The 27,940-nt window shown below is 41.9% G+C and overlaps 1 protein-coding gene across 1 annotated transcript in view; it reads right to left on the reverse strand.

The window, feature by feature from the left end:
* Positions 1 to 27,940, reverse strand: part of MRPL15 (mitochondrial ribosomal protein L15) — a 39,891-nt gene that overhangs the window by 1,418 nt on the left and 10,533 nt on the right. The window contains exons 2-4 of the mRNA XM_085605618.1: positions 24,557 to 24,714; positions 24,146 to 24,311; positions 6,154 to 6,277 (exon numbers count right to left, since the gene is read on the reverse strand). Coding sequence (XP_085461744.1) covers positions 6,154 to 6,277; positions 24,146 to 24,311; positions 24,557 to 24,714 — 448 coding nt within the window. The remainder of the gene's footprint in view (positions 1 to 6,153; positions 6,278 to 24,145; positions 24,312 to 24,556; positions 24,715 to 27,940) is intronic.

Below are 27,940 nucleotides of genomic sequence, written 5' to 3' on the forward strand. Positions count from 1 at the left end.
AATTGGTCACTACCCTGGTCTTGTTATGTTGATTACATGTACGTCTGAGTAGTTTGGTTTTGAACGGTTTCGTGAAAGTCTTGTAACTATGTTCATAATTCAAGATAGTGTTTATGGCATTTCAAAATGCTAAACCTAAATGGTGTCCTAAATTTAAGTTCATTGCTTAAGCAGGTGGGCAGGTCTCTGATAGAAGGCAATTATATGCCCATTGCTTCAAGTAAGAAGGGCCTTTGTGATACTATACTTTGTGAACAGTGCACAGCAGTTTAAATGTAAATCGCAACATCTACTGGAAGCCAATGGAGAGCTTGGAGGGAGAGTTTGATGTGGTCCTGCTTATAGAGTTAAAGGTATAGTCTGGCTGCCTGAATGTGAATTCTTTGGAGCAGTGATCTGAAACACTTTGAGAGGCAAAAATAGATGTTACAATAGAAAAGGCATGCAAGACAGAGGGCTATCAACAGCTCAACTCTTTGGTCGGTCTGGAGAAGTGGAAACTTGCTTACACCCTTTGTAATGATGAAGACTTGTGGGCCAAATATTATGAGATAGGGAGATTAGCGCCGAAAAGAATCCCCAGATTTCTTACCATCTTTGAGACAGAAAAGTGGGTTTCAAAGACTAAGGGTCCGCTAATGTAGTCTCTGCTTACTAGAATTTGTGTCTTCGCCATAGTCGTGCACAAGAAGCTCTTGTTCAGCCAGGGGAACACAGGCTTCAAGCATGTGGAGACAATAGTGTAGTAATTTCCCTTCTGGGCTCACGCTGGCTCTCCCTTAGTTTAGCGTATTAAGATAATTTAGCCTGCCTTTGCTTTGCACAGCCACACAGAACACTTTTTTTTTTATACGATTATTTTAGGAATACGCTGTACATGTTTGTTAGAAATTGGATTCCTGGCTGGTAAAGGAAGGCACCCAGGCGAGGCAGGAACCACCATTCTAGTCAGGGTAAGCTACATACACACTAAAAGATAAACTGTAGTCAGCCTTTGGTAGCTTGGCACAGAGCAGTCAGGCTTATCTAAAGAGGCAATGTGTAAAGTATTTGTGCAACACACACAACAAAAAGAATCCACACAGGTTTTGAAAAATAGAGAATATTTATCCGAGCAAAATAAGACCAAAACGGCAAAAATCCAATCAGTAGAAGTAGAGGTATGACTGTTTAAAGATTAAATGTAAAAACAGTTCTCAGAAGTCACTGCTGGTCAAAAGGTTACATGAGGACTGATCAACGGCAGGCCGGCTGCAAGACCCAGACAGGACCCGCTGCATCGACATCAAGGGGGGGCGCAAGTCGTCATCAAGCTCCGTTGAAGTGATTGCAATGTGTCGTCTCCGAGCTGCGCTAAGCATCATCAATGAGCTGTGCAGGCTGTGGATCTGCTGTTGCTCGGCAGTCTTTGCATCAGCGTCAAAGGGCGATGTGGCAGAATTTCACACAGTAGATGCAATGAGTCGGTTTTTGCAGAAATCAGCTGCAGAACCCACCTCAGAGGCCCCGAACTTGGAAGGGGCACCTCAAACAAAGGTAGGACTCAAAGAAGACAGAGTCCAGCAGCACCAGCAGAATTGCAGAAAGTCTTTAGTGTCCCAGAGACTTCAGAAAACAGGAGGCAAGCCAGTAAGCCCTTGGAGATCACTTGAAGGGAATGCAGAGTCCTCCCAGCAGAGTCAGGGAGCAGCGGGCACACGGGTACAAGCAGAAATTCAGTCCTTTCAGAAAATCAGTCCAGTTGAGTCCTCAAAGCAGCACAGCAGTGCTTCTGACAGAGGTTCAGTTCAGGATCCAGAAAGGTTGGATTTTAGGGGCTCAGAGACCCAGCAAGTGCCTTTGACCTAGAGGTTAACTTCAAAGCAGCACTCTAAAGTGCACAAGGATCCCTTTCAACTCAGTCTTGTCTGCCAGCCTACCTGTGCAGGGGTAGCCATTCCTTTGTGTGTGGACAGGACACTACCCATTGAAGTGCGTCAGCGCCTCAGATTCCTCCCTGCTCAGGAAGACCCATCAGAATGCAAAAGAGTGCTCAGAATGCAGATAAGCCTCACCTTCCTGTGTTGGCGGCTGTCTAGAGAGATTGCACAAAGTGTAGATGTTACCAAACCCAGACAAGAATTGGGGACAGGTTGTCGGGCAAAAAGAGCAAGTATAGAGAAATAACCACTTTCGAAAAGTGTCATTGCTAAAACAGCAATGTTAAATCCTCCTTACTGGTGAAGTTGGATATATCATTACCGTTCCAAACGTATCAAGCATGAAAAAGCTACTCCTCTCTGATCAGGAATTACAGCTTAAAAGTGTATTATGGAATTCCCAATGCTGGCATAGAGAGGGGTAAGCCGCAGCAGTGACAAACGAAATAGGCTGTTTGTCACTACCAGGACATGTAAGACATAAAGGTACATGTTCTACTTTTTAATTACATAGCACCCTGCCCTTAGGGATACTTAGGGCCTACCTCAGGGGTGACGTACATGTAATAAAAGGGGAGTTTGAGACTAGGCACGTGGTTTTAAAAGCCAAGTCGAAGTGTCAGTAATCTGCTCACACAGGCACTGGGGTGGCATGCATGAGGCAGGTTTTGAAAGGCTACTTGTATGGGTGGACAATGAGTGCGGCAGGCCCACTAGTAGCATTTGAAGAACAGGCACTGGGCATATGGTATACAACTTTACAAGGGACTTATCAGTGCAACAAATATGCAAGTCAGGTACACACCAATATCATCACGTTTTGGGGGAGAAGCACCTGCACTTTAGCACTGGTCAGCAGTGGCAAAGTGCTCAGAGTCCTAAGGCCACCAAAAAGAAACAACAAAAATAGAGGCAAAAAGTTGGTGGAAAGACCACCCTAAAGACGACAGCTATAACAATGTTAATTTGTTATTCATTGATTCTTCTCTGGAGTCAGTCTGCACATTTTGTACAAGGTTGACGGGCATAAATACCTTAATGAACTGTTTTCCTTCCCCAGTCAGCAACAACTACTAACATTTTCGGCATAACATGGTAGCACAGCTGCAGCTTTCCAACACAGTAGTTTTATCATATTAACTGTGTCTTCCAGCAAAGAGACCTGTCCTGTAACGAAAGCACGCAGAGCCTTACAAGCAGCCTTGTGTAAATTGAGTTTACACTCATGATGCAGACCACCTAACAATCACACCAGGAATGGGGTCGGTTGCTAATTCCAGGGATCACTAATATATCCCTTTGCTTACACAGTAGGAATAGCCATAGACCGATGATTTGTCATGGTGGGGTTGTTTATTGTATACAGCTTGCAAATAATGCTGATTACATTGCTTAGTTGTATTTGCCTACTTATCGCAGCACTTGTGCTTTCCTTTGTTTACCAAGGGCACGCATGAGTGAGAGATGAAAGGTGATGATCTGGTTCCACAATTCCCTTGGGGACTAGAGGGTCATGTTCTAAGTTCCCAAAATCACCTGCTACTTTGAGAAGGTTAGGAGAGGCACTGTGAGCTAGCCAGGATTTAGGCCTGCAGATACTGACATTGTAGAGAGACTCAGTCCCTACATTCTCATGTCCTGTCAAACTAAGCCACAGTTCTGCTTACCAGCAGAATCCCTGCGAAAATGACTGGGTTCTTTGGGATGTTTGCTAAGCAGACATTGATTTGTGTGCCGTCTGTGTTCATTAGAAGTCACCTGATGTTGTTCAGGAAGCTGTGACAAGAGCAGTATATGGCTATTGAAACGAGGATAATCCAGAGGATCTCTGCAGTTCATTATGCAAGTGAACCATTTGACTGAGACAATACTAACTTTGTGCCGGCTACTGGTGAGTAAAGACTAGACCCACTGCAGTGCAGATCGTGATTTACTTGCAAAGAATTGAAGACTTTCAAACAATAGATTATGGTCAACATTGTTGCAGGCCATGGATGAGTCAATAATATCAGAGAAAATATTTGATCTTCATCCAATGTGAGAAGGAGCTCTTCTCTCATACTGGCAAAGGTGGCTGATGTGACCATTTCAGATCTGAATTCAGATGGACATTTGCAAAGAAGGTGGCTAAGTTCAATGTATATTTAAAGTTAGCTCATCACCTCACTTTCCACAATTTTGCTGATAAAGGGGAAGTTGGATATAAACTGGTAGCTTTTGGGGTAGAAGGATGGAGTTTTCTACAGGAGTCTGATGATAGTGCTTTTCATAGTTTACACAGAGTAGTTAGGCATTGATCATGTTAGTTGAATCATCCATGAGAGGGTAGGGCAAAGAGGGATTGGAGATAAACAGCTGAGCAGGGATCAAGGACAATAAGATACTTTTATTCTGAGAATCGGGTTTAGGACTTCAGTTGATGCAAGAGGTTTAAAAGAGATGAACAAATATACCATGTGTAGGAGGTTCAATCTTAAAGTAAAATGGCACATCTGGAGTACTGATGATGAAATCATGTATTTTGGATTCGAAGAACTTTAGGTGGTCTTCACAAGGTTTGATACACGTAAAGGTTGCTTTTTATAGTTTCTGGGTTGGACAGTTCCGGACCTTGAAGATTTCCTCTGACTGATTAGGGCCTTGTGTGAGTGGTAGGCCATTGACGATGGAAGCCTTTTTGGCTTTCTTTATAGCTTTCTGCTTGCCTATCCTATGTCGCTTGTAGTAGGTTTTGTCCGAATTTTTTGATTTACACCATTGATGTTCCAATAGGAATGTTATACAAGATCAATGTGTTCAAGTTGCAATATATTTACGTTTTAGCTATAGAACGTCAAAGTCTGAGCAATCAAGGCAGGGGAACTCGAAGAATTATATATAAAAAGCACTTAGAGCTGCACTTAGAGCTGTAAAAGGCAATACAATAAATGGTAGAAGGACTTTAGAATATCTCATAACAAAAGAGATTAATTTCATTCACATGAATATATGTCCTTCATCAGAAAGGCTAGAAGGATCGTTCAAAGTACAACAAGCCTATCACTGGTGGGCAGAGTCTGAAAATCTGTGGAAGGCAGAGACGTCTGATCTGAAACTGGTGCACTTCCTTTACCAACACTCGACCTCCCTCACCGCCTTCCACTAAATCATGGTCCCTCTGCCCAGGCTGATGAATCTAGCTGAAAAGAGCTGCTGCTCTCTGTTCCACAAACAGACGTAGCTGGATTTGCCTCTTTTCTTAAGACCCCTGGAGAGGTCACATACTATTTAGTCAAATATAATAACTGACAGTCTCCCCACAAAGTGTCATGTAATTAAGTCTTCCATAGCATACTCAGTCAAACTTTTAGGATCATAGAATGCAGCGTAAGAACCGCCCCCATTTTTACATTCCGTGCACTGCTGCCTGTGAGAACATTGTGCGGTTATCACTCCCCTTACATCGCTTTCAGCACCTGTGTGGATTCTCCACCGAGCTTCACATTGCACACTCTCTTTTGTTTGCATTCCTTACCTTTGTACTCGGGAGTTCCTCCCCCTGCTCGTGCCCTCCCTTTTGCTTCACCCCTGTGCTCCTATTGCTCCACCCTTCTACTGCTTTGCTCCCCACCATCCTGTTGCTTCCCTTCCCTCCATGCTGCTTACTCCACTTCACTCCATTTTGTACCCCCCCCTTCGCTCTATGTTGCTTTCCCTGCCCCTTTGCAATTTGTCCCCCCCCCCCTCTCTGCTACTTTTTTCTTTATTTTTGTTTACATATCCAACTGGGATCGATAAACAAAAGGAAAAATTGCTTGCATCATTATATAGGCAAATGCATGTTTTGTGCGTGCACCAAAAAAATGACAAGGACGGCTGTGTCATAAGAATATTTTTCTTTTTAAAAGGGATGCTGTACAGCATGTCTGGAACCAATGGCAAATCCAATAGTTCCTAAAAGTGAGGCAGATTGGCTTTTGCAAATGTTTAAAAAAAGTTTAAAATAAATGATGAGCTATTTGCATAGCGTGCAGCTGTCAAAAAGACGTCCCAGCGGATTATTGTTCTTAATAGCAGCAATGGCCAGCTCTAATGTCCACTGCACTTCAATGTTAATTTTTGCAGCTAAAATATCAGTATTCTGGCAGTTTTAGATGTCTGGAGTACCGTTTTATCGTTACTGAATACTGTCAAATATTATGAGTGTCATTCCAGACAAAGCACCGTGTAATGAAATCATGCATGACGTACTCACCCAAGCATCTTGGATCATAGAATGAAGTTGTAATCACACCCCCGTTTTTCTCTATCGCAGCAATGGCCAGCTCTGATGCCCACTGCACTTCAATGTTAACTTTTGCAGCAAAAATGTCAGCTCCCTGAAAGTTTTAGAAGTCTGGAGGTTAGTAATGATATCAAACAGTTTAGAAATTCATTTATCTAGCAAAGGGCGATTTTTTTTAAATCAGATCCCATAATATAAATGATCACAAACAACTTGCAATGCTACAGAATCAAATGTCTGAAAGAGACATTACTCTTTTGAAATCAAGTTGTGAATTAACACAATTGAATTCCAAACATATGTTGAGCCAAGTTATCTATATAATTCACGTCAAGAAAACCGAGGACTGATGTCAAATTAAAAAAAAGATGCTGCATAGACATACTGCATTGTTATGTTCACAGCACTTGCAGGAGATTGAAGAGGCACAGTTCATTAAAGGCTGCATTTATTATAGTTGAAAATCACTAAATAGGTTTTATATGTAAATGCTGCCACCAAGTGGGCAGATTAAAGCTGCATAAATGACTACGTCTAAGAATAGTCAGAAGTCAAGACATTTAATATATTATAGGAATCAAACATTGTTGACGAGCTAAATTCTAACACAGACAAAGTTGGTGCTTTGGTTCCCACAGGAAGAAGTTTTATCAAATCAGTTAAGGTGTATGGTGCGGATAACATGAATCCTGATCTTTGTGCTGCTGTAACAATACGTGAATATGTTTATTAGTACACTCGCTCCAAATGACATGCTATTGGGTAACATTTAGTTTAGTATGTGTGGAATAAATCTCTATATTCAGTGACACAATGTTAGCGAAGGTTTTGCTAGAAGTAGACGGAAAATAAAACCCTGAAATAAGCTCAACTGTTGTGACGCAAAAACCTAAGTAACACTGGCAATTCCGATAGGTCTGGCTTATATTCAAAAGTGCCTCTTCAGTTACAAGTGAGCTTAGGTACTCAATACCTCATCATATAAGAACCTTGTTACTCAGCCCTGCACTAATGTATCCACTAAGATTCATTCTAACATTTATCCACTCACCAGCCACAATAAAACCCACACAAACTCAACAAGCATGTGCAACATAAATTAAAAGAATAGAAGCAGGATAAAGTAAAATGTTCCTGCAGAGACACATCGGTCAAGTGTCTGCAATTAAGAATAAGTAAAACATGAAGTATAAGAGTGAATGATATTATATAGTGACCTTACTGTACCAATCCAAGATGGCTGACCTGTCGGTTGGAGATGTGGCAGTTACCTTGGAACAGTAAACAATTCTAAATTATGGACAATACTCTTTAAGATGGCTGCCTAGTTTAGAATCAATGGCCATGTGGGGGTGCAGTGCACTTCAGATGAAATGAGCAGTAAATAAGAGCCCATCAGAATTGTAAAGGGAGCTCTGGGTGCAACAAGTTAAAAGAAAACAAACAAACTAGAAAATAATAAAATGGAAAACCTATAAAATGAAAAAATACAAAACTAGTGACAGGCACACCAGCACACTCAATTTCATCATGCTGTGATCAGGCAAAATGTTGGCTTGCAAACGGAGCCAAATGGCTATTGAGGGCTGACCTATTGCCGATCAAAGTATGTGACAAAACGTTTTGCAATTAACCAATCAGGTCTGTAGCCTTTATCATTGGTGTTTTACCATAACCAATACTGACCTACTGTACTAATCATAGGCTTTGAGATATTTATCACTTGGCAAAACAACAAACAACCTTTCCTAAGTGGCCCTGACCACGGTTCACACAGTGCAAACCTTCTACTATGAGTTTTTTTCAGAGGAGGCTACCCAACACCAAAAGTCTTACCTCCAAGGTAATCTGTGAGATTACATGTAACAAAATACTTCTATATGGGCTTTACCATGGCATATTAACAATCCACCCTAAAAGGCTTATTGGTTTTAACATATGCTTTCCATAATTAAAAAAAGTCAGACCTACTGCATTTGGAATAACATTTCTTAATGAACACAGCAATCCAATCAGGCATGTATACTTTATCATTGGATAATAACCATAGCCAACTCAGGCCTATTCTATGTCATAATAAACAGACCAGACGTATGCCATTGAGCATAACTTTTTCCAGTGAACCAATCAGGCACCTAGCATTTATCATTGACTTATCAAAATAGCCAACTTATGCCTACTGTATTGAGCACAAGCTTTCTTACAAAGCAACAGACTAAAATTACAAATTTGTACAAAGTTACAACTGGAAAAACAATATGAAAGTCCTCCTAAGAGGGTAGCAATGAATAACATCATGCAAATCCTCTACCCTCAGGATTTGTCAAAAGGGTAAACCAACAACATAATCCTTGTTTACTACCGTAATCTGAGAGATTCCCTGCAACAAAATACCTGTGTACAGACATTAGCACACTGTAATAACAATCCACCTTAAAATGCCTACTGATTTTAAAATATCCATTTCACAGTGAATATGTACGGTGTACTGCCTTTGCCGTAAATTATCATAATAGATCAAACCAATGTTGTCTACAAAATTGCAACATTGCAAAGTCTACTCTAAAATAAGCACTCTTTCACCAGAACCATAGGTTTGCACAAATACTGTAGATATGGGAAATCAACATGCAGGATGAGCTAAAACCCCTCTCCAGCAACACTTCTTAAACCGCTTTTGCTGTTGATCACGTAAGGTATGGGACAGCAGCTCTGTCACGTCAGACCTAAAAAACCCTGAAATTTGGCAGCTACACAACTGTGCAACTTTAAGACCCCCCCCATTAACTAAACAGGACCTCAAAAAAGCTACAGTGACATGACAAATCATCCCTGACATCAATGTACACCACGTCATCATTAACATCACTGATGACATCACTAAATCAGCTCAAGGAAACTGTGAACAAACTTTACTAGGACCGTACCAACTAGGCATTGGGCAAAGGGATTGTCTTATAACATTATTTTGCCACTGACTCTTTAAAATGTGCCAGTGTAGTTATGCCTTCATTCTGTCACTGCTCCTATGGGTAAAGAACGCCAGAGCCAACTTTGGCACTGCCTACATAACTCTGGGCAGAGGATATGACCTACAGTCAGGGCCCAAACACAATGCACAACCCCAAAAGAATACTTGGGTAATGCCTTTGACAGTGCCACTATGCTCAGACGTCAGAACCTGGCATTCAGTCATTCCTTACACTTAGGCCCTACTCACTGAGAAATAATCCACAAGACTCAAAAACTGTGCAGAATTTTGCTTTAAATATTTGTGGTTACCCAATATGTTTTAGGTCTCGGCTACAGATACTTTTGTAGGCAGAACTACTGTTTTCAGTACACATCTTATACCTAGCGTGGGCTTTGGCCCCTTCCTCAGGACAGGATGGCTATGTTGTCCATTTCAATTGTCTGTTTTTGCTGGATGGGTTTCATCCCTATTCTTAGGTCTGTCCCGATCAGGAGCATTTCGGTCTCACAGTGTTCTGATTGGATGCATTATATCCATCCAACACTGACTTGAGGGGAGTCTTTTTTATTATTTTGTATTCAGCACCTCCCCTCACTTCTCCCATTTTACTTTTTCCATCGGACCCCTGCACACGCCACGCCTGCTCCAGAGTTCTGCAACTCATCAGCACCATGCACACACACATTCTGTACGCCTCTTGGAAGCGCACAACTGTCCTCCCATCGCTAAAGAAATCCTCTGCAAACCCTTCAACACTCGCCAACTACAGACCGATCTCCCTGCTGCCATTCTCAGCCAAGGCCTTAAAGAAAATCATCAACAGATACCTCACTGAATAGCTCAATGACCACCAACTACTCTACACCACTCAGTCTGGGTTCAGACCCAACCACAGCACATAAGAAGCCCTTATCTCTGTACAAGATAACATTCATATGACTCTGGACGGAGTATTTGACATGGTCGCCCACCCCATCCGCATCCAACTCCTACACGACATCGGAATCAAGGGCACTCACTCGGATAGATCTGCTCCTTCCCGAATGGAAGGACCCAGTTCATCAGCCTGGCAAAGTACACTTCAGAAGCCCATGACCTCATCTGTGGGGTTCTGCAAGGAACTACCCTGTGCTTGACCGCCTTCAACACATACATAAGCCCAATAGCAAGCGGCTTCCTCTCTCACAGCACCAACATCATCTCCTACACCGAAGACACACATTCTTTCCCTCAGACAAGATGACCAGGATCAAGTTCAATGCCTGCATGACTGAAATTACCCATTGGATGAAGACCAACATTCAGAAGCTGAACACCAACAAGACCGCAATTGTGATCTTTGGGAAGAGCACTTCACAGTGGGACTAAACCTGGCATCCAACAGATCTAGGACTGATGCCCCGCCCCACCACCCACTTGAAGAACCTAGGGATTGTCATTAACAGCAAACTTAATATGAATGTCCATGTCCACGCTGCCACTGCCTAATGCTTCTATACGGAGGGCGTTTTTCAAATGGCTCCCAATCAGCACCCAAAAAACAGTTGAACGCCCTTGTCTTAAGCACTCTATGACGGGAAAATAATGTAAGACAACAGCAATAGGCAGTGTACCAAGCTGATGACACACACACAACTGATATCTCCCAAAACAAAAATTCAGCAATTTGAATATCACCCTCTGCCCAACGAGTGCCAACCTAAGTTAGGTCAAAACAAATAAAGCAAACAGAGGTGCACCACTACTACAAACATAATTCTGATTCCAGATATATCCACAATATTCCAGTAATAGCTGAAATTCTTCAGATAATTGTTTCAGCGTCAATGTATATCAAAAGAGTCAGCCCACGCGTTTCGTCCACATACACATGGACTTCTTCAAGGCACAAAGAGAAAAAGAAATATCAGTCCGCACATGTGAGAAGGAATTTTTTAGGTTCATTCATCTGTAGTCACTGGAAATATAGTGTGCGTTCTCAAAAAAGGGATTCATCCAATAAGCCCAGACCTTGGAGAGACAATCATGAGAATTTTGAAGTCCCCTGCTTATTAGGATACGTCTAGAAAGCCCTGTGTCTCATTTAGTAACCTGTATTTGCTTGTTCCTTAACGATCAATAGAAGAGGGGAAAGGATCCGCCCCTCATCCAACACTGCGACTGGTGTGGAACAAGCCAGCAAACGTGGCACTCCTAGTCAGTTTCAGAAGTGGCAACAGACCGCAATGCACCTGTTTCACATATTTCCAGGTCCTCAAAGTTTCATACTTACCCCTCCTTGACCGGGAGATAACGATATAAAGTCACAGTAATGCCCATCACCATACTCTACAATGACAGCCCACATCATACCATGCCATAGTCTACAGTGACAGCCCATGCCATACCATGGCCATACCATACAACAGGTAATGCTATACGACAAGCCATATGTAAGGAAATGCTCTTTTTGCATGATCACCCCCAAAGGTTTGGACTGATGCTGCTTCTTTTACAAATCTGAAAGTGCACTGAGGCCTGCTAACCGGACCTCAGTGCTAGCACCCTGACCCTTAAATATGTTTGTTTGATTGGCCTATTCCCAGTGCGACCCTCCACCCCCCAAATGAATACATTTTCGGCTTGACAGTTATGACTGGGGGCCCTCGGTCAGGTCTCCTATGTCTTTATAAGGCCAGGTCTATAACTCTTGAGTGAAACTTGATTGCCTTAGGTAGCAGCATTAATCCTAAAAGGCACATTGATGGGTCAAGCGGTAGCATCCAGTCTACCAATTTTCTAGTACTTTATAGCACCTCTGGCCAGTATTCCCCTATCACTGGGTAGTACCATACCATGTGGTAGAAACCTGCTAGTGTTGACTGACAGTGTAATGAGGTAACATGGTGGGTCATTAATACATTGTACAGCCTTGTTAAGGTTCTCCAAGCTAGTATTTGTGTAACAATCTATGGACCTGCAGCTTGTTGGGTTCCGATCCCTCTGGCCGCCATTTTTGTTGCAGCACCTCCACAATTGCATTATGTGTGATGAACTGTCGTGGTCCTAAGGGGAAGTCGTCTTGTATGTTTGGTATGTTTGAAGCATCCCATGTATGTATAGATTGTTCAACGTTGTTACTTCTGCTATTGACCACACCCTCATGTCATGTGTGTTGGAAGGGAGTAAAGAGGTGGAGTCGACCCACCTAATCTCCGATGCATATGGGTTTCTACCCAGTTGGTAGAGTTACATATCTAGCCCAGCAGTGTCTCACCATATCCGCTAATCTGTGAGAGTGTGGGAGCCTTGTTATCAGCAACATCAACCAGTATAAAATTTCAGGCAGTGAGGTGTCAACAAACGCTTCTGTCCGCTCCCGGTTTGGGTCAAGCCAGGAGACCAATTGTAGCTGGGCTGCAGCATAGTAGAGTTCATAGCCGGGCCGCCTAATCCCCCATTTTCCCTCGCCAATGGGAGCTGTAGCTTGCAAAGTCCGACCCTATTTCTACCCGGTGCCCAAATGAGTATGGTGGAAAGCCTATGAAAACCAGTGAACATCTTTGTTGGGAGTCGGATAGGAAGCACAAAGAAGAGATACAATAGCCACGGAAGTATCAGCATTTGGAGATGGCTAATCTGCCCATGGGGGATAGCGGCAGTGCTTTGCAGAATTTCAGTGACTGGTGCATGGCTGTGGGGAGCTTACATAGGTTGCCATCAATTAGGTCAGTATCAGAGTGGCGTACATGCACCGCCAGGTATTTAAACATCTTTGGTTTAAACTCCATGGGTAGGAATTGTGCATGTTGTTCTCCCGAAAGGGGTCGGAGCTAGTAAAAATAAGATTTCGTCCAGGTGATGCGCAGCCAGAGCAGGTTGCCAAACCCATCAAGGATGATCATCACCTTTGGAAGAGCTTCTATGCCATCTAGGGGGTAAATCAAAGCATCAACTGCATATAGCAAGATAATCAGCCAATGATCTTTCATTCAAATGCCCCAGTCCATAGCGTTCATTCACAAGAGACAAGCCAGGGCCTCCTATGGCGAAAATGAGTATGGACGTAGGAAACCTTGTCTGGTGCCCCTACTTATGGGGAACACTTCTGAAATCACTGGTCCTGTGCGGAGATATGCCACTGGGTTTGTGTATAGCAGTCAGAGCCATGGTCAGAAAATCCTGCCCGCCCCAAGCTCTTCCAGCACCGTTATCAGGTACAGCCATCCCAAGGTGTCAAAGGCCTTCTCTAGGCCATGGTGCAGAATCTCAGGCATTGTTAATCAGAATAAACAGGTACAAATCCATTTTGATCTGGGTGCACCAATGCATTTATCACAGGAGAGAGCCTGTTGGTCACTACTTTTCCCAGGATCTTATAATCTAATTGTATCATAGCTAGTGGGCAGTAGGATTGTACATCCAGTTAATCTCTGCCAGGCTTCAGCATGATCACTAGCAGTGCCTTGCCCATTGTGCATGGAAGCTCCCCCCAACTTCTTTTTGGCAGTTTAATAGACCTCAAATAGTTTCCGTGCTAATACGGTCATAAAGGATTTGTAGTATTCAGCAGGGAAGCTGTATGTGCCCTGAGTTTTATTTCCTGCCATTTAGTCAATCGCCAAATGAATCTCATGTAAGGCCAGGGGTTCCTCCAATGTCGATCATTAGAGCGGGTTAAGTCTGGATATACGTATGGATCAAAAATATTGCCTGCGTGCTGGTGGGTCCGGGCTCACCAGATACATGTGTAGCTCGCGAGAATACTCTTGAAATTTTGAGTTTAGCACATCTTGTGAGTTGACCAGCACAAGTTCTGATGGCTCTGATTGGCGACCTGTCCTGTTCTGCCTTGAGCAGACTGGCCAACAGGCGTCCGGATTTATCACCTTTTGTGTTTTGTTGTGTGGGTCGAATTCGATAGTCAGCAGTTCTCACTCGTGACACCAGATCCCTGCACTCTCTAATAAGGTCATGTAGAGAGTAAGAGGTCCACCCTTTAATTGCAAGTCTGGTCTCTTCATCACTAATCTCACTTTCAACTTGTGATAATTTACGGGAGCAGTCTATCTTAACTCTGTGTGTAGTTTAGAGGCATACTCCTGAGACAACCGCCTTGAACGCCTCTCATCCATTGTAGCATTACTGGCAGTGCCGCTATTCACTTCAAAGTATTCGATCATGACTTTTAGCACCTCTTTCTGGTATGGTGCATCAGAGAGTGCACTAGTGTGGAGATTCAAAGTGGGGAATAGGTGGTCTATACCTACCTCAGCTCAGAGGATTGTGATCCCACCACGTCCATCCCAAAAATTCCGTGTGTAGTATCTTACCTCCAATATCTTTAGTGTGGAAGTAGTAGCCTAAAAATGTGTGCAGTTCGTGTGGGGGTGGGTAGTAAGAAAACTCCTTGTCTGGTGGGTGCCAATTCCTCCAGGTGTCAGAGTTTCCAGGCTGCAACCCATCTTTGGAAGTGCGCTATTAGCCTGGGTCCCTGTGCATCTGGGTGCCCAAAACACAATTAAAATCTACACGAACAGGCACAATCTGCCACGACTGGAGTAGAGCAGGTGTGGGAGAGTCCATGAAGGTCGATTGTTGGCTGTTAGGGCATATACTGCCACCAAAGTCAACATTTTCTTCAAGTACTGTGTATCGCCCATCCAGGTTCACTCGCTTTATGAGGACCACAAATGGCGTTTCGGGTGCTATCCAAACAAACACCCCTCTGGCATATGTGGAGTAAGTGGTACCCGCTACTTGTCTCCTACATTTTCTGCTCAGCTTTGCTAGTTCTGTGGCGTCCATATGTGATACTTGTAAACATACTATGGCGTGGCATGGCGACGGCACAAATAGCTATATATTTTATGACATTTGGTGGTAGTGGCCCTACCGCGAAGGTGACACATCAGAATGTTATACATCAATGGTTTCAGTATTTGCCTCACAGCCATGGTGCAGTGGTTCTGGTGTCAGTCCGTCCAGTGAATGAGGCGGTGTGGGGGAGAAGTGGGTGATGCACAGTTGTATGGGTGATACAGTGCCTTATAATAGTGCGTGTGTGTTTGGTAGATGGAACGCAAGAAGAAACAGAAAAGCATGTGTAACTTGTAAGCACAAACAATCATATTAGTCTCAACTCCCGTACCCCCGGCTGGGTAGCAAGTGGCTACCAGCCAATAAAACTACCAAAGCAAGAGTACAGTTCTTAGTCCACACTTTCTTCTTTGACTTCCTGTCAGTGGGGGTGGAGGGGATGCATATTTCAGAATCATTTGTCTCCACAGTTTTTAGACTCCCATATAGGAGCATCTCAGGGTTGAACCTCCATGACGTAGTCGGGGAATACAGTGATCGGTGCGCCAGTGAATTACCAAGGGCCTTTTGTGCATGCGAGTTGTAGGATAAGATCCTGGTCCCAGCAAATTAGGAGGCATGCCACCACAAGAGAGAGCCAGTGGTGGTGTCATGGCATCCTGTGCGTCCTTTCCATGGAATATAACAATAGTCCTTTATCTGCAGGACAGTGCCCAGAATACATTTCTCCAGGAATAACTCCATGCAGGGTTACTCAGCTAATGAAGTTGGTCTCTATTTTTCTAAATTGGAATGGGATTTTTACTCTGAACTGTTCTGGTACATTTAAATGCTTTACATCTTTTCTCTAAGTGAAGCCTGCCAGCTCGGTGCCAAAGCTATCAGGGGTTGAGCATCGGATTAAATACTGGTACCTCCGACTGTGGTGGACACCAATCCAACCCAAATATTAAACCACTATCACAATGGCTAAATGCATGGTTTGTGGGCATGTTCATTTTTTAAAGTGGCCTTTGTCAGCATTTACTTGGGATTCCGATTTCATTATTTTATGGCAAACCCAGCATACACAATTTCTGCTGCATCATTGCACAAATTAACAAACTTACACTGCTCAGTGAAACAAAAAAAAAAAACCGGAAGCTATGAAAAGTACTTACAGTATAATTTAGCTGGTTGAGTTAAATGACCTGCGAGAGGCCCACAATACTTTACCTTACATTAGTATTAAAAATGTTAATTAATTGTCGCACCATGACCATATTATAACCCGGATGTCTGAGAAAGCCACCTCTTTTTGTATTTTCCAAGTTTCTTAGCTGCCACCTTTGTGAACATTTTTTAAATGCGACTGCCTTTAAAGTACCCATCCAGTGAACGATGTCTCAAAACCCTAAGCTGACTTCATCAAATAAACATTCTACAATGCCTACTTTTTAGGTCTCGCCTGACCCAGCGCATGCGCTGGTCTGGCGAGACTTATTGAGAGGGCTCCAAAAAGTGCTACCAGGCCAGCCTAGAGCTACAGTGCATGTGCGCGGGCTTTACAGCGATTACTTTCACGGCCGCTCTGATGTTTGATCGCGATCACTTTCACTTTTGCTGTCGCACGGCCGCTTGGCATAGCCAATAGGTCTCGCTTTTGGAACCTTATAAGTATTTAGTTATGCAACTGTTGCATGGCTAAACACTTATAAGGTCCCAAAGGCGAGACCTATTGGCTATGCCAATCCTTGTTCTGATTGTTAGTAAGGCAGGACAGGACAAAACGATTTTTTCTCTGTGTATGGCCCATAAATATCTTGCTTGTTTTATTAAATGGAGCAACACTGACTTCACCCTTACTGGACAGTTTACCTGTGCAGATTGGCCTGACATGTCATGTAATCTCACTTGCTTAGAAGAATTATTGAATGCATGAATGAAAGGTTAAATTCATGACTGAAAAAGGAAATTATTGATTGCAAGGATAAAGGCGCTTGAATGGACTAGTGAATTATTGACTTTATAAATGGATGGGTGAATTGATGTACATCCGAGCGAATGCTTGAATGCATGAATAAACAAATTCATGGATTAATGCTTGAATGGTTGAGTGAAATTTTGGGGGTCTATGTTAAATAATTGATTATTTTATTAAAAAATACATGATTATATATATCTCTAAGCAAAGATTGAATTAATCTACACAGTGCACATCTGCAAAGTCAGCCTCCTCATGGCAAGGCTGGCTTGATGGGCTTGGTGTACAATAGCAACAACATTGCTTCTGAGGGCAGTGATATCCTCCGTTGTCAGTCTTGGCTCCACCCGCACACCCTCCCTTTGTGTTATTTCAGCCTCGCCCTCACTCAATAAAATACAAGCATTGACAAAGCCAATAGGTTTCTGCAATTTGAGAGCTATTTGCTTTGTCAATGTATGTTAGCCATGTTGTATAGCAGTTTCATAGGGCTTTTTCCCCCTGACTTTCAGCCATGTTGCGAACATACAACATGGCTAAAAGACATTGACAAAACCAATAGCTTCCGCAATGCCACAACTTATTGGCTTTGCCAATGCTTGTTAAGAACGTCAGTAATCTATCGTTCTGCAGTCAAAAGCAACTAACATTTTATAGTAAAGGATTTGTAAGATAACGGTCCTCTATCCTCGCATGTATTACAGGTTAATATAAATTCATTTTTAAGGCTTTCGCCAATGGTCATAACGATGCCGTATTCATGTATGAGTTGTAATTCTAGGGCGTGTAGCCAATAATCCAGTTAGAAGGAATAATTCATGTCATGCTGGTTGGGCACTTCACCTAGGAGTACAACGTTTTGATTGGGAAGTGCTGCTACAGAAAACAAAGTAGCAACGACTATACGCATATAGGGCTGTCCAAATCAGCACATCACATTTGTATATAAAGCCGTCTTTTGTAAAATTAGCCATTCAGTGGGCACAGAAAAAGGAGCAATTATTATTATTTTTTAATTTCACACAGTACAGCTAAGCATACATTTTAAATAGAGTCAGAGATATAACCGAAAAGGTGGTGGTCAAGAAACACTGGAAAATGCAGTTCTCGCTGCTCACTAGTTGTCAGGAACTCAGTGGTGTACTAAGTGCTGGGATCATGCCTCCGCTCCTAGGAGCAGGGTGAGATTGTAGATTACCCAGATGCCATCACGACTTAAGTGCGTTTTATGGAATACGTTATTTTCTTTAAAACAACAGAAATTAATGTTTGCAAGTTTGCGAGCCACCATACTGAAGTGATTACAATTACTGGTTTGGGAATGTAGTGTTACAGGCCGCGAAAGAAGCCATTGTTTGATTGTTTTGTCTTTTGCTTATGATACCCAGTGTTTGCGAACCATGATTAGGGTAAAACATTTTTTTTTTTTTTTTAAAGGAAACTGTTTTGCACCTTTTTAAAAAAAACTGCATTTTGGTTTTGTATTAAGGAAGAGAGCCCTGATGCGCACTCAGAATGCTGTTTTTTTTTTTAACTACAATTAGGATATGTCCCTACAGTCCTTCTTACATCTTCTTTTTGGGAAACTTTGCCACTGGAGGGATGCCATACTCATGCAGGATTTATTTTATCTTCATACGAGTGGGACACCAGGGATGTAGTCAGCTGCCTGGTGTCCTCCTTCCTCCACATCTGTTGCTGGAAGAAAGGGAACTGGAGCTACTCTATTTATAAATGGCATAGTAGAAACACTGAATTCCACAAAAAGGGGAAGCAAGAGGAAAACCGGTCTTCAAATGAGTTATATCTTGGCCTCCTGTAACCTGAATCAGATTTCCCACAAAAGAATATTTAGCCCCAGTTCCCCATTGTTGAGACTTGGATTCTCCCATTAGGGTGGGTGGTCAGCATACCGTGTAGGGCTCCACATACATACTCTTGTAAAATGATACAATGCCGTCAGCCACACCAGGCAGCATGCTTCATTATCAGGGAGCTCTTTGTCATGGACACATGTCCAAGATGGGCCTTATTCAAGCTCTTAGCCACTGCCTAGATAAGCTCATATTGGAAATAGTTAGATTTAATGCATTACAGTGGGCTTTCATTTTAGTTCCTATCTCTACTACCTAGAAGATTAAAAATGGTATGGTTTAGTATGACCAGGGCTCCCAGTTTTATGCCATTTATTTTTTTGACATTTCCGTCTGTATTAATCCATATTTATTTTGTGCTAATTTTATCTGTATTTATTTTGGGTTTTGTGGAAAAATGAAGCTGAAATTAGTATATTTCCACATTTATTTAGCCGGTAAATATGCCCTCATGCTTGAATCCTACTAGGTTTCAATGCTGTAAACACCCGCAGAAGATAAATCAATGCGCTTATAAGAAAGTTCGCAAATTTCAGTATCAACCGTGTGAATATCTACTGCTGTTAAAGCCTCTTTATTTAAATTCCTTTATTTTTTTTAACCCCCTTACCTATCAATCCACACAGCCATGGCAGACAGTATGTAGAAATACTCAAAATTGCAACAAAATTTTAGTTTTTATCCACATTTTAAAAATAAATACAGGCAAGAAAATAAATGTTTGTCTGTATTTAGCTATAAAAATCAGTAAAAATGGAAAACAGGAAGCTTCAATTATGACCCTTACTATGAAATCAAGATAGTTAACATGTTTCGGACACAATGTATGTCTTAGAAGGTCAAGGGCTTCCTTCAGGACTGTAGCCCTAGAGTCAGTCTCTATTTCTACTACTCAATCACTTATGTATGAATGGTATGTAGTTACAAGGAATCAAAGAACCGCACATGCTATCAAGAAAATAGGTACCCTACTACAGGAGCAGTATAAGCACTGATCCCGTAGTTGGTGATTATGTTATGGGGTGGACAGGAGATGGACAAAAAAAAATATTAAGCCAGGACAGATGGGAATCCTAGCAAAAGATACGCCTCTCTTTCATATCTACTCGCCCATGAAGCAGATCAGGTGCGCAAACCCCGATCTGACTTCCTTAAAGGGACTACAGGTTGACTGAATTCCAAGGAGTTGTAACAGTCAAAAAATTGTAAACACCGTACTGAGTGGGGGCTCTTGATAGTTGACCCTTGCCTTCTCCTAAAAAATGAAACTGCAACGTTTTCTTTTTGAAATTCATTCTTTTTTTTTTTTAAACTGCTTTATTTAAAAAAAAAAAATCAGTCCTAGACATGGTGGTCTGCTGACCCCAGCATCCCACATCCCTTTCAGTGCCAGCCATTCCAAATTGGTAGCAAAGTGCGACCTGCTTCATGAATATTAATGAGGCATGTCCCTTGCGACCCATTTGGGAATCGCAAACAGTGTCTAAGGCACTGTTGTACATTCCATTTTGTGAGTCACACATTGTTTGTCGCAAAAAAATAATAATATTGCAATTTGCGAGTAGCAAAATGGAATGGTTGTACATCTGGTACAATGTATTTAATGTATGTGTTTTGGTTTGGAGTGTAGTGGATGTTTGAACAGAGACACAGCTTCAGAACGGCCTAGAGGACTCAATGAGGATTCACCAATCGGAGCAGAGAATCACCTAGCAGCAGGGCATTGAAGACTAAGAATGAGGAATTACCACTGAGAACAGAGACGTAGCTCCAGCACTGCCTACAGGACCTAAACATTAGGAACTACTGATGAGAAAAGAGACACAGCTGAAGCACTGTCTACAGGACTTAGAATGGAGGAATTACTGACAGGACCTACGAATCAGCTGCAGCACTGTGTAGAAGACTTAGAATAAGGAATTACTGATGATACCAGAGTAGCAGCTACCAGCACTGTTTAGAGGACATAGAGTGAGGAATTACCGACAGGAGCAATGAAGCAGCTAGCATCACTGCCTAGAGGACTAAGAAAGAGGAATTACCACTGGGAACAGAAACACGGCTGCAGCACTACCTAGAGGACTTAAAATGAGGAATTACCTCTGTGACCTGAGACACAGCTACAACACTGCCTAGAGGACTTAGAATGAGGAATTACTGATTAGACCAGAGTAGCAGCTAGCAGCGCTGCCTAGAAGACTTAGAATGAGGAAGTACCACTGGGACCAAAGAAGCAGCTGCAGCACCGTCTATAGGACTAAGAATGAGGAGTTACCGCGGGAACAGAGGTGCAGCTGCAGCACTACCTAGAGGACTTAGAATGAGAAATTAACACTGTTATCAGAGATACAGCTGCAGCACTGCCTAGAAGACTCAGAATGAGGAATTACTGACAGGATCAGAGAAGCACCTAGTGGCAGGGTCTAGAGGACCAAGAATGAGGAATTACCACTGGACCCAGCTGCAGCACTCTCTAGAGGACTTAGAAAGAAGGATTTACTGACAGGACCAAAGGAGCAGCTGCAGCACTATGTAGAGGACTTAGAAAGTAGAATTATCGATGAGACCAGAGTAGCAGCTAGCAGCACTGTCTAGAGCACTTAGAATGAAGAATTACCACTGGGACCAGAAAAGCAGCTGCTGCACTGTCTAAAGGACTAACAATGACGAATTACCACTGGGAGAAGAGAAGCAGCTAGCAGCAGTGGCTAGAGGACTGAGAATGAGTAATTACCACTAGGAACAGAGACACCAGCAGCACTGCCTAGAGGACTGAGAATGAGGACTTACCACTGGGAACAGAGAAACAGCTAGCAGCACTGCTTTGTGGACTAAGAAAGGGGAATTACCACTGGGAACCGAGACATAGCTGCCACATTTGTGAGCAGATAAGGAACAAGAATACAGCCCTGTTCAAAGGAAAGGAGCAACAGAGCTTCAAGTGAGTGGAGCACAATTAATGCTAAAAACAAAACTTTGGGTGAAAGGAAGCTAGAGAGTAAAGTCACATTTCTTACATTCTAACTTTCTAACTGCTCAACTTGATCTTTAGTGACCCAAACTCTGTAGATCATAAGTAAGGCTCCCAGGTTTCCGTTTTTACAGATTTTTACATATAAATACAGACATTAAGCAATGGGTTTGCTGTCTGTATTTAGTTTTAAAGTGGAAAAATACTGAAAATTATGCTTTTTGGGAAAGACTCTCCATACGGTCTTTCATGAATTCCAAGCAAAAGCTGAGCAGATAGACAGCATAAGGAGTTACAAAATAGGATCAGATTTTCTTAAAAACAGGAATAAGTTAACATATATTTGTAGTATAACACTAATATGTAGGTGTAGTTTTTTGTTGTGTAGTGTTAAGTGGCTGCTTAATTATCTAAAATGCGACAGGCATCCATGAATGAGTGCATGTCTAAGATAAATAAATGTGGAAATATACCATTTTACAATTTCATATATTGTGAAAACATAAAATAAGTATGGATAAATACCAATAAAATGGCCAACAAATACAGACAATAAATACCATAGAACCCAGAACCCTAATCATAAGTGAAAGCTAAGGTGCAAAGGGGAGAACACACAGAGAAACGGTGGGTGGGAGGAGAAAGCAGTAACACTGGTCAGCTGCTCTGTTTGCAACATTTCCAGAACACGAGGCAAGAAATCGGAAAAAAATGTGCGTGAAACCAACTGAAATGGACAGAAGCGAAATGAGCCCTGTAACAGGGCCAGGAGCTATGGGAGGGAATGTCAGACGAAAAGGAGGGACAAATGGGCATGATTTACCATTCAAAAGTAACGAATTTAGAAAGACACCCGGAACAAACAATGAAAAGGTGACAAGCGATGTGCAAGCCCATGCCCTGAACACATCATGCCTGCAGAACAGCGCATATGCGTTGCTAGGCTCGACCTAAAAGGGGGTGGCTTTCAGCAGTCTCCCCAGTTAAATAGATTCGAGATTCGAAAATAGTAACAGAAAAATAATTGTAGATGGCACAACACTGCCATCTCCAGACGAATACTAAATTAACAGCCGCAGAAGATGAGATTTGTCACCCGGTCTTTTTCTCATAACATTTTGAACAATCAGGATTCGAAATTAATTATTTGAAATTAATCTACCGAAAATAATCCCAAAATAAGTAATAAACCTGAAATAAACACATGGAATTGGTCGGCGTAACCCAGTTTGTTGTTATAAATAATACAATCATAAAGGTAACTCATTAAATTGAAATGTGTAAATTGCAATAGATAGAAATCATGACTGATCTGAAATGTCAAAGTAAAGCGGATTGGAGTTGCTGGACTGGGTTTGTTTAGTAAGGTTGGGGAAAGGGAGGTGTATCTACGGAGGTTTGTTGTGGTGGCCCTCTTCTTTCTGTAATGTTGGGGCAAATACATATATGATCCTCAGTCCTACGTCAGACAGAGATTTGTCAACATCACATTTATCAAATGTGGAAATGTACGTCCCAATAAAAAGCCCAGCGCATTGCAGTCGAAAATGATCAAGGATATAACAGGGTGAGTCACCAGTTCTGCTTGGTACGTTGGATGCAGTGAAACAGCTCTCGTTCTAGGGCACACAGACCCATTAGATGGAATACTTAAACAGTGATGGTTTTACATAAACTCTGCAGTGACATAAATACCTGTACAAAGTCATTCTGCTGCTTCTGTAACCAGGAATCGTGCAAGCAAATTCGATCAAGCCCGCATTACATACAGGTTTTGTCACTGGGGCAAAATAGACTAAATAAAATGTGGCGCCTATACCTATTAACAAATACGCCACACATATTTGCATATAAATGAATCTACATGTCTTAATTACTTGTACACCGAGCATAGTCAATGAATAATCGTTTCATAAAAAAAAAAAAAAAAGTATAGCAAACTGATTTTCAATGTCTTTGCTATTTCTGTGGAACAAATCTATTTGCCTCACAGTCCAATCTTCCACCTTGGAAAAAAGTGGGGGAAATGCGCTTTCTTTACATCTTGGAACATAAAAAGATAATGAAAGAAGCGAATACAAGTTTGCACCATGTTTGTACTCTTGCAAATATGGTTTACTTGATTTCCTCTTACAGAAGCAACAAAAGGTGCAAATGGATTTATCCTGTGTTTTTCCACCAATGCAGATTTTCTCTAATACAGGCGAAGGGGGGCTATATCTACATTTCCATCACAACAGATTTATAATATACAGTGAACTATTTAAATTAATTTCCAACATTTGAAACAGGTGTGCAAAGTAGAATGTCAGGAAAGAAACAGTAAACTTTTTTAGGTCACTTTTTTCATGCTTTGCAAATTGAAAATGGTGGAATGATACCTCTTCAACCAGCTGAGCACCATAATCTCGCTTTAGCGGCTGCACACTGATTCCTCGTGCATTGACGAGCTGCGTCAAGTCAATGGGCTGGGTAGGGTCCACTCGTCCCAAGTCAATCAGATACTGGAGCCTGTTGAGACTCAGGGGCTTGTACTGTCTCCTAAATCTGGGAAGAGAAAAAGAAACAGGACATTCCCACATCTGACCATAGGAATAAGGCGAGAGGAGAACATTTATTGCGTTTACAGTCTGCATAACGTGTGGTAAAGTAATCTGCCAAAACAGCATTAGTTACAATTATCTGCATGACTAAGAACAGGAACACCGGGAGCTCAAACGTCATGGTCCATTTTAAGATTGCAGAAAGGAGCATTCGTAGGCACTGAGAAGGAAGGTGAAATGAACACTTACGCGTGACCCTCGTTAAAGCCATATTTTGGAATCACCAGGTAAAATGGCGTCTGTCCTCCTTCGAAGCCTAGTCGTGGCCGGTTTCCACGCTGTCTTTCTCCCTTGTGACCTCGGCCACTTTTTCTGCCTCCGTGTATACCGCGGCCTCGTCTACGATCCTGAGGGCAGCAAGAAAGACATTGGGACCAAAAATTACGATGGTATCTGCAAAATTCATGTGCGGCAAAGCTTTGAAGCGACAGCGATTAACAGGGTTAAGCATATGTTACGATAATACAGCACTTCTTCCTATAGGGCGTACTGCCCCCGTAACCAATGACACAGGTAAAACTCAAGAGTGCACGGCGCAATAGACCAAATGTGCTGATGGGCAAAAACAGAGACTAACCTCAATTTACTGGCCATGCTTACATACTACTTGCCATCTTTCTCTGGGGTCAACCCAACCCATGAAGCAGCAATCCGCTCATAAAATCAACCAGCAAGCTGTTCTACCAGAAGGCACGAGATTCACCTCAAATCCTTTAGAGAACTCGTCCCCAAACAATCAAGGTATAAATGTAACTTGTCTACTCATGACTGGAAATCCGTCACCTAAAAGAAAAACCCACAAACTGGGATACAATAAGGAAGCAGAAAGCGAAGGTCTGCACTACAGTTTCTTTTTATATTTTTATGTGCTGGGCCAAGAATATGTTGTATGCAAATAATAACAGACATGCCATTCAGTCATGCGCAACACCTCAGCTGTGACAATCTGGACAGGGGCGCAACCAGACCACGCTTTGGAGAAAGGGAGTACTAGCACTTCAATAAATGGGGGGCAAAGCCATTTTCAAAGCCTTAATCGACCCAGGTGAAAAATAGGTGTTCCTGGGGAGGGGGGCGTTTTGGAACATTGTTGAATTTGTATTGTCAGCTTTTGGAAAATATTTGCTAAATTAATGACAGCAATGCAGTCTCAACCACATATGACGTGATATATCTGTCTTCATGTAATAGAACTTTTACACAGGTTGGTTAAAATGACTTTGGGGGGAAAAACAACATCGGTGCACAGAGAGAAGACGTGTTTTTATTTTTTATTTCATTTTGTTTTTTTCTTTGAATTGTTTGGTTACTTTACGAGTAATTCTTTTCAGGTTCATACACTCAATGTCAAAATACCGTTGCTATGACAGGAAGGGTGGGACAAAGACAAGTATCTTTTGTACAATCACCAGATTTTCAAATGTTGGGGAAAGGAGAGAGCAAAACAAAAATACAAGCATCTGCAATGCAATTGGTCTCGCATTTCCGCTGCAGCTTTAGGCTCGACCTAATAAGGAAGCTTTCTTTGTATCTTTAGGTTTTAGCAGGTGACAAATGTCTTAATGTTCCATTTGCGGTCGTATGCCAGACGGTGAAATGAATCACTAACAACTGGCTCTCTTAAGGTCGCTTTTTCTGCTAAAGTTTCTGCTTCAGTATATTTTTTCCCACCCACTTCTGGAAATTAGCAGGAGGTATTTTGGTTATACCGTACATTTTTATTAATTCATAAAGATCTCATAACACCTTTTGCTGCCAGTGTAGATATTCAGAAATTAATGGTGGTAAGAGCGGTTCACCGTTCAGTCTCCAATTTCCCTAGCCATCTTAAAAATATACAATAATGGCTGGTGTTATGTTAACACAGTCACTGCACCTTCAACATTTACTACGATGTTATAAAAAGCATTAAAATCCGGTGACTGTATTAGCAAGGTACCTCCCAAACATAGCCTGGAAAACAAAATGAGCATTAACTATTCTAGAAACAGTATGAATTTTAAATTGGTAAAAACACTACCCAAGCCAACCTGGACCACTTTAAATGCAAATGCTGACGCATGTGTTGCTCTCATCAGCATTCACGAGTGGAGTATATCATAGCTGAACCCTAACACAAGTACAGCATCCAGAAGTGCTAAAATCAAAACACTCAAGTGTAGGGGGATTTCCTTCATAAAAATTTGAAAACTTAATTAGACTGAAGGAGTTCCAAGACTCTGCCATTTTAAGCGGCCAGCATTCCAACTGCAATGCACCAACTTTGATTAGCTACATCATATGGGTATTTTAGAGGAAGAAAATCTGGGTGGCACAACGACTTCGGAACTGTACCGTAATAGGAGTTTTTAACAGTAAAACAAAGAAGATCTGAAGGTTCAAAAATATCCCTAGCAGTAACTCAGTTGCAGGGAGTCAATGTGAAAAACAAAGTAAATTAACAATGAAAATCAGTCAGTCAGACGCTGACCTCTTGTGGCAGCTTCTAAAATACACTCTACAATATACAAACTATGAAGAACGTAAATGCAGAAAAGGGATATTATTTCAAATAAACTTTTTATGCAAGTGTCAACAAAATTGTCTTCATTACTTTTATATTTAAAAATATATGCGCATTATTTGGGATGACAATATTTAAACCAAGAAATTATTTTCGTGACACTACTTTTTACTCTCTTGCAAAGGGGGTCAATAAATATTCTCAGATCAGAAGTTTATCTGGAACATTGGTGTCTCCGATGGATTGATGTAGATGTAACCTACATTTCAACCCCATACCATGCAAACCATGTGCTCCAACAGGAACTTTGGCAAACAACTAATCTCCTTCACATCCTGCATAGCTTGCACAATAGATTTCAGAAAGGCCTTCAAATAGTCTGGTGACTTCTGTGGCTCAAATCAAACTAGTGGTCATGTTGTAGAACTCCCGTGAAATGTTTGCTCATGTGTGTATAGCAACACTACTGCAGCCTCAGATGTGTGTTGTGGTGTGCACCCAGGAGTGTTTCTAAACTAAAACCGTGCCATAAATCCAAACAGCTACCTTGCACTTACCAGGGTCATTGGAATTATGCGATTCTGCGGGTCCGGACATTTAATTATGGATTTGCCGTGTTTGACATATGATCCAGCATCTGGTGCATAATTGCAGATTTTAACCCAAAAAAACTGTTTATATCTCAAGCCATCAAAAGTTACTACAATTCCGGCGATGCGTGTTGCTGCCAGGGATGACACTTCCCAAAGGTTTACTACCTTTCATTTGGTTGTTCAAGTAGTACTAATAAGTTGACACCTTTCTCTACAGTGTTAACATGTATAAACTAATGAACTTGTACTATCACAAAATGTGACGCATTATGTCGCATAATTTACATTTAATTGCAGCGTAATTTAGTAAACTCTGCCACATAATTTGGTCCTTCCTTGCTGCATAATTCCAGTGGCCCTGTACGTACTACTCGACTTGCATTGCCTTGAGGACAAAGACTACATTTGTTTACCAGTACATCCTAATTCAGCAGGGCCTTCAGAACTGATCACATCAGGATAAAAGAAATGATGGCA

Source organism: Triturus cristatus, chromosome 5_1, assembly GCF_964204655.1.
Source record: "Triturus cristatus chromosome 5_1, aTriCri1.1, whole genome shotgun sequence".
Classification (NCBI taxonomy): domain Eukaryota; kingdom Metazoa; phylum Chordata; class Amphibia; order Caudata; family Salamandridae; genus Triturus; species Triturus cristatus.